The 8042-nt window shown below is 38.5% G+C and overlaps 1 protein-coding gene across 1 annotated transcript; it reads right to left on the bottom strand.

Annotated features, from left to right (window-relative positions):
• Positions 1-208: 208 nt before the first annotated feature.
• On the bottom strand, positions 209-7519 carry rab32b (RAB32b, member RAS oncogene family). The gene is made up of 4 exons (XM_056426789.1): positions 7306-7519; positions 6032-6309; positions 1395-1549; positions 209-218 (listed from the first exon to the last, which is right to left on the bottom strand). The coding sequence occupies exons 1-4, from the start codon at positions 7517-7519 to the stop codon at positions 209-211; spliced, it is 657 nt and encodes a 218-aa protein (XP_056282764.1).
• Between the last annotated feature and the right edge of the window lie 523 nt (positions 7520-8042).

Below are 8042 nucleotides of genomic sequence, written 5' to 3'. Positions count from 1 at the left end.
TGTTGTCGATCGATGAGATAAAGCGTAAGCTGCTCCCTCTCCCTCTCTCTGGGCGATATTATACGCATATTTTTCTTCCTCCACCAAAAACCAGGTCATGCCGACAGCGTTTCCTCTGTTCGGCCGCACCGAGCCGAGGCTGCGATGCTTTTCTTTGCATGGCTCATCTCCGGCTCTCTGAGAAGTGATTAAGGCGTCTAGCGGATGGTTACACGCCCCTGACACGCACAGAGGGGACACTCGAACTGAGAAATAAGCTTGACATTTACTCAAGGAATAGGCAGGCGGCGTCAAATTAAGTCCGCTGCAGGTTATTTATTTTTTATTTTGGTTTTATTTTGTTGTGATTGCTGTATTGGTTTGTGTGGATATAAATGTGTACGGATGGGTGTAGGTAAACTGTGTAGAGACTGTGTAGATGTATAAATGAAAGGAAACTGAGAGCCATACAAGGGGAGGGGTGGGATGGGGAAAAGTTTGTGTCATGTTTTTGTTTTGTTTTGTCTTGTTTTTTTTCTTTTTTTCTTTGTTTTTGTTTTCTCCATTTTATGTAAAAAAAAAAAAAACATCGTCCTCGTGTGGTGATTTCTACAAGGTTATACATTTGTATATTTTCTTTTTGCAAAATAATATTTTCAGCATAACAAACTGTAAATTCTATTTCACTCCAAATATTCTGTAAAAATATTTTGTTGTTAATAAAAAAAAATCGTAAAAAAAAAAAAAAGAAGGAATGGGCAGGGGCGTCGTTAGGCCTATTTTAGGGTGGCTTGCGCATTAATATTTATTAGTATAGCATTTTTTTCCCTCCATTTAATGTTATATTTGACACTAAACTAGTTCATCTTTATCTTCGTGAAAGAGTCCAAATGAGTTTGAAATATCACCATGACCCTGACGTTCTCTCTCTTGTGTTATTATATACTGAATGTAGCAAAACTACAGAGAAACATCCCTTTGTGAATGAACCAATCGATGAACAATGGATCCAAAACAATGGATATCCTTGGGGGGTCCCAAAAATGTGCGGGCACCCTGACATGACACTCCCCTTGGGGCTTAGCCCCCCCTTTCTGTGAGTCCTACAAACGCCCCTGGGAATGGGAAACAGCTTCCAACACAAACCAAGATGTTTGAGACGTCTTCTCTCCGTCGTTTCTGGCCTCTGGTCAAAGCAGGTCAATCATCAGCGAGTCTTGGTTCCTCGGTGAGAGTCACAGACTTTTCTGTGTGTGTGTGTGTGTGTGTGTGTGTCACGCTGATGCCTTTATTAGTCAGACTGTATCAGTGGATTATAAGAGAAAATAAGCTGCAGTTGTCACCACACCGGTGTTTGTGAGGCAGCTCACACACACACACACACACACTGCATGTAAATATGCATTTAAAGTTACGTTCTCCAGCAGCACAACGACTGGCTGTCACTCTCCCCGGGAGCCGGGCTCACTGTGATCCGGTCCCAGCGGCGCTCTTCGTGGAGCAGGCCGGTGTCGCACAGCATCATTTGTTGGACGAGAAAGGCGCCAGCCTCATCAATATTTATGTTGTCCTATAAGCAGGTGAGGGGAGGGGACACACACACACACATGATTTAGAACATTGTGTACGCATGCGTTCATGAGGTCAGTGTTTTGGCTCGCCGTTCGAACCAATTGGCCGCAAGTTGCTCCCGTGTGTTAATATTTGAACACATTTTACGAGCAAACGATATATTGCTGCAGTGTTAAAGTTCAGTTCAAGCATACGGTGTAATTTTATGCAATGTACTCAGAATGGAGACTCAGCTATAAAAAACTACACGAGGCAAACAATTCAGGTCGTCGTTAAATATTAAATCTAAAAAATCACATATTTCCAGTGACAGTCTTGATTTAAATCAATAAGAAGAATGACAGGAAATACCTTCACGACAGCCTTGTGAAGTCGTACCGAATGAAATAAAGTTTTTAATTAATTTGATTCATCCACTTATGTTTCGATATTATATATACACAAGTGGACATTTAGACAAAATGTATATATATATATATTATATATACATGTTGTCTAGTTCTGATATTGAAGGTGGGTTTTAGTATGTGTTACTCATTCTACTGGGTTAGTGTTTAAATATTTGCCAACTAGGTTGCCCCACTTTTAATGAGAATGAACCACAAATAATAAATAATAATAATAATGCATTTCATTTTTATCGCACTCTTCCTTCAAAGAATCTCAGAGTGCCACACATATAGTGAAAACAAATAAAACCGATTAAAACATAGTTAAAGCAACCCATAAAAATAAAAAAATAAGAATGTAATAGCTGACAAAGTTAGTTTACATTTATTTACAGTATGTAAGGCGTTCAAATAATTTGTTTTAGTGATGCATGCCATCTTGGTTATTATTGTACGTGGTTACACTTCTTTAAAACATAGACTCAACCCCATTCCAGCCAAGTGATATTTTCTGGTATGGGTGAAAAGTTATTCCACTACTTGGAGTCAAAACTGTGCATACTAGCACCTTTCCTATTCTGGTTCATATTACCACCTTCTGTATAGTGTATTCTTTTATATGTTGTATTTTTTTCCTTCTTATTATAGTGTTATTTCTAAACTGTTGACTCAAAGAGCCTTGCAATAGATTTCTCTTGGGTCGGGACGGTTGGTGTAGGCACAAATGGCAAATAAAAAAAATTAATCTTGAATCTTAAAAACTATAAAATCATAATATAAAATCATGAACAGGAGTCATAGCTGTAAGTGCCCGATGCTCCATCTCCTTGTGTCTGCCTCAACGCATCTTTAACTTATACACGTGCATCAATCTGACAAGGTGCTTGTGCCACGGCTGGCTTCCTATGATAGAAACAAATATATATATATTTGTTGTCGATCTACGATGAGATAAAGCGTAAGTGCTCTGCTCCCTCCAGCTCTCTGGGCGGTATATGTACGCATATTTTTTCTTCCTCCACCAAAAACCAGGTCATGCCGACAGCGTTTCCTCTGCTCCCGGCCGCACCGAGCCGAGGCTGCGATGCTTTTCTTTGCATGCCGGCTCATCTCGTCTCTCTGAGAAGTGATTAACGGATCGTTACACGCACGGCTTGCATAACACACGAGGGACACTCGGAGCTGAGATCGAATAGCTTGACATTTACTCAGGAATGGGCAGGGGCCGGCGTCAAATTAAGTCCGCTGCAGGTTATTTATTTTTTATTTTGGTTTTATTTTGTTGTGATTGCTGTATTGGTTTGTGTGGATATAAATGTGTACGGATGGGTGTAGGTAAACTGTGTAGAGACTGTGTAGATGTATAAATGAAAGGAAACTGAGAGCCATACAAGGGGAGGGGTGGGATGGGGAAAAGTTTGTGTAATGTTTTTGTTTTGTTTTGTCTTGTTTTTTTGTTGTTGTTTTGTTTTTCTCCTTATTTTCATCTTATGTTAAAAAAACAAAAAAACATCATCCTCGTGTGGTGATTTCTACAAGGTTATACATTTGTATATTTTCTTTTTGCAAAATAATATTTTCAGCAGAACAAACTGTAAATGCTATTTCACTGCAAATATTCTGTAAAAATAATTTTTTGTTAATAAAAAAAAATCTTTAAAAAAAGAAGAAAAAGGAATGGGCAGGGGCGTCGTTATGCCTATTTTGGGGTGGCTTGTGCATTCATATTTATTAGTATAGCATTTTTTTTCTCCATTTAATGGTATATTTGACACTGAACTAGTTCATCTTTATCTTAGTGAAAGAGTCCAAATGAGTTTGAAATATCACCATGACCCTGACGTTCTCTCTCTTGTGTTATTATATATTGAATGTAGCAAAACTACAGAGAAACATCCCTTTGTGAATGAACCAATCTATGAACAATGGATCCAAAACAATGGATATCCTTGGGGGGGTCCCAAAAATGTGCGGGCACCCTGACATGACACTCCCCTTGGGGCTTAGCCCCCCCTTTCTGTGAGTCCTACAAACGCCCCTGGGAATGGGAAACAGCTTCCAACACAAACCAAGATGTTTGAGACGTCTTCTCTCCGTCGTTTCTGGCCTCTGGTCAAAGCAGGTCAATCATCAGCGAGTCTTGGTTCCTCGATGAGAGTCACAGACTTTTCTGTGTGTGTGTGTTTATGTGTGTGTGTGTCACGCTGATCTCTTTATTAGTCTGACTGTATCAGTGGATTATAAGAGAAAATAAGGTGCAGTTGTCACCACACCGGTGTTTGTGAGGCAGCTCACACACACACACACACACACACACACACACACACTGCATGTAAATATGCATTTAAAGTTACGTTCTCCAGCAGCACAACGACTGGCTGTCACTCTCCCCGGGAGCCGGCCTCACTGTGATCCGGTCCCAGCGGCGCTCTTCGTGGAGCAGGCCGGTGTCGCACAGCATCATTTGTTGGACGAGAAAGGCGCCAGCCTCATCAATATTTATGTTGTCCTATAAGCAGGTGAGGGGAGGGGACACACACACACACACACACACACACATGATTTAGAACATTGTGTACGCATGCGTTCATGAGGTCAGTGTTTTGGCTCGCCGTTCGAACCAATTGGCCGCAAGTTGCTCCCGTGTGTTAATATTTGAACACATTTTACGAGCAGACGATATATTGCTGCAGTGTTAAATTTCAGTTCACGCATACGGTGTAATTTCATGCAATGTACTCAGAATGGAGACTCAGCTATAAAAAACTACACGAGGCAAACAATTCAGGTCGTCGTTAAATATTAAATCTAAAAAATCACATATTTCCAGTGACAGTCTTGATTTAAATCAATAAGAAGAATGACAGGAAATACCTTCACGACATCCTTGTGAAGTCGTACCGAATGAAATAAAGTTTTTAATTAATTTGATTCATCCACTTATGTATCGATATTATATATACACAAGTGGACATTTAGACAAAATGTATATATATATATATTATATATACATTTTGTCTAGTTCTGATATTGAAGGTGGGTTTTAGTATGTGTTACTCATTCTACTGGGTTAGTGTTTAAATATTTGCCAACTAGGTTGCCCCACTTTTAATGAGAATGAACCACAAATAATAAATAATAATAATAATGCATTTCATTTTTATCGCACTCTTCCTTCAAAGAATCTCAGAGTGCCACACATATAGTGAAAACAAATAAAACCGATTAAAACATAGTGAAAGCAACCCATAAAAATAAAAAAATAAGAATGTAATAGCTGACAAAGTTAGTTTAAATTTATTTACAGTATGTAAGGCGTTCAAATAATTTGTTTTAGTGATGCATGCCATCTTGGTTATTATTGTACGTGGTTACACTTCTTTAAAACATAGACTCAACCCCATTTCCAGAAGCCAAGTGATATTTTCTGGTATGGAGACAGTCCTGTATAGGAGTATTTTGACTATAAAATCAACTGACATTGCAAGCCTTTATTCTTTATTGTTGATTATGGCTTACAGCTTAAGAAAACCAAAATATCCTATCTATAATATTAGAATATCATGAAAAGTATACTAGTAGGGTATTAAACAAATCACTTGAATTGTCTAATTAACTCGAAATACCTGCAAGGGTTTCGAGCCTTGACAAACACCTGTAGCTGTTATAAATCTTTTTTTTTTTTGGTCTGAGATGCAGAAAAAATTTTAAGAGATAGGATTTTAGAGTTTTCTTGTTGTAAGTTACATCAAAGTAAATATAAAAAAAAAAATAAAAGGCACAATATTTCCAGTGTAATGAATCCAGAATGCATGACATTTTTGTTTTTTTAATTGCATTACAGAAAATAAAGAACTTTATCACAATATTCTAATTTTCTGAGACAGTCCTGTATACTATATCGGGTCATGGGGTCATGTCGTTGGTGATCCAATCTTAACTCTATATGCCATCATGATTAAAAAGAGAATAAAAAGAGGGAACAGTTGGTCCCTCCCACCACATTCAGGCCAATAATAACTGTGACAAATGGCTCACATCCCTCACCGCCCATTCAGCTGATCTTCTAGGAACTGAAACCCAACACACACCTTTGCAGAGCACTCCAACCAGCCCGCGAAGCAGTTGTCTTCACAGAAGCGGTCCAGAGAGGACGCCACGCCCCCGTCCCTTCCCGGTATGTCACATTTGTTGGCCAGCAGGACGGCGGGGACCGGACGTCCGCTGGCGAGACAGACTTTGCTGTCCAGGTCCCGCTTCCACTCTGAGGCGGCCTCCAAGGTGGAGCTGTTTGTAATGTCGAAGACCACCACCGCCCCCATCGCCCCTTTGTAGTACACCCTGGACATCTTCCTGAACCTCTCCTGGCCTTGAGGGGGAGGGGAAAGGAATCGGTGGGATTCGTTCTTCACCGCAGCTTGAGCTCAAGATTACCTTTTCACAGATAGACTTGTTATTTACCAGAAGGCATACCATTTTTTTTTTTTGTTACACAGTGGGATACTGCTTGTTCATCATGTGTGATTTTTATTATCATATAAGATTGACGAACTGAAAACTTTTTTTTTTTTTTGACGGTCATTTAGACATTAACCCAATGAAATAAATTGGATGGCAGTTGTTGTTTCCCTTAAAAATGCCTTTATTGGGTACTATCTCCCAAATGTGTTCATACGATTTATCTATTTTGATTAGTTGCTTTAAACTACAGCCTAAACAGAGAAGATTTATTTTGTTGTGTTTATTTACAGTAGATTTTACAGATTAAATATCCCTCTTAGCTGTCACTATGCAACTATTAATATTAAAATCAATATTTAACACTACTTTACGAAGGAATAGCTTTAAATATGTGATTTAAAGGTAAGTAACCAGATAGGGGAAATGTTGCATTAAATCCTGCCAAGTCTATCTCACCAGCTAAGCCAGCTTTTATATTGACACAACCATTAAGCCAACGTTAGCTGTCTTAGCCAAAGTGCAGCCATCTTTTATGGTTAGATAGTTTTAAAAAATGTTTTACGATGAATGTACCATCGAGAATGTTAAATAGAGAATATACTCCCAAGTTATACATTCTTTTGTTTTTGTGTTTCATTCTGTCTCTTTTTTATTGTTCATCCTATGTTTTACACTTCTTGCTCTAAATATATATAACTAAATGAGCATCATCTGAAAATATGCACATGCAATGAAAGACATCTGTAAATGTCTAATTGGTGCCTAGTTTCAATTAAAAAAGAATGAAAATGAATAAATAATGTTTTTACATACATTTCACATTTCAAGGGCACCCTCATCATCGTCATCAGGTCTATTCTGAGCCTCTACTTTGGCTCTACAAGGCGGATCTCGACACACTCACCTCCAATATCCCAAAACTGCAGTCTCACCAAAGTCTTGGCATCCCATTCGATCGTCTTCAGAGCAAAGTCAACTCCGATAGACGCTTTGTATGTTTCATTAAAGCGTTTGTTAACGTAACGCAGGATAATGCTGCTCTTCCCGACGCTCACATCCCCGATCACGAGAACTTTAAACAGCCTGTCCGTGCAATGTGCTACTGAACTTATTGCCATGTTGAAATAACCTATTTCCTAAACCATCGCAAAACTAGGTCCGCATACGCTTACAGCCTTTAGTGTTTTATGTCTCAACCCTAGCCGTTCCTTTTTTTACGATTGCTTATTGAAATTCTTCAAACCGAAGCCATAAATTTTGACCTTTGAGTCAAAACAGTCACGGCCGAGACCGCAGAGCCAGCTTACGTTTCACCATAAAACACAGGAGACGAAAGCATACAAAATATTTAATTCACCCCCAGTCAAACAAGTGTCCTTTTAAAATATTTGTTTAAAAAGGCATACTTCATTTATACTGTGTATATATATATATCAGGCTGCAGAAAGCTTGTTCCAAATATCACTAATGGTTACAGTAGCACTTCACCACATTATATAGATTGAATAGGGTCTTACAGTAATATTTAGGAAATAGATCACACAATATAATCATACACAGCTAATGAATTATTTCTAATATTGACATGATTATAGATATCACCTGAATATCAAAATATGATCCACAAAATTCATACATTCA

The sequence above is a fragment of the Pseudoliparis swirei genome, chromosome 11 (genome assembly GCF_029220125.1).
Source record: "Pseudoliparis swirei isolate HS2019 ecotype Mariana Trench chromosome 11, NWPU_hadal_v1, whole genome shotgun sequence".
Classification (NCBI taxonomy): Eukaryota; Metazoa; Chordata; class Actinopteri; order Perciformes; family Liparidae; genus Pseudoliparis; species Pseudoliparis swirei.
Note: the sequence above shows the minus strand (reverse complement) of the source record. Positions and strands in the feature narration are given on the sequence as shown.

What these genes read in the sequence shown, in the direction of transcription:
- rab32b (XM_056426789.1), bottom strand. Translation starts at nt 7,519, where the DNA reads ATGGCAATAAGTTCAGTAGCACATTGCACGGACAGGCTGTTTAAAGTT. An exon ending in GCAGTTTTGGGATATTGGAG is followed by an intron (nt 6,310 to 7,305) that starts GTGAGTGTGTCG and finishes CTCCCCCTCAAG; the next exon opens with GCCAGGAGAGGTTCAGGAAG. An exon ending in GGTTGGAGTGCTCTGCAAAG is followed by an intron (nt 1,550 to 6,031) that starts GTGTGTGTTGGG and finishes ACCTGCTTATAG; the next exon opens with GACAACATAAATATTGATGA.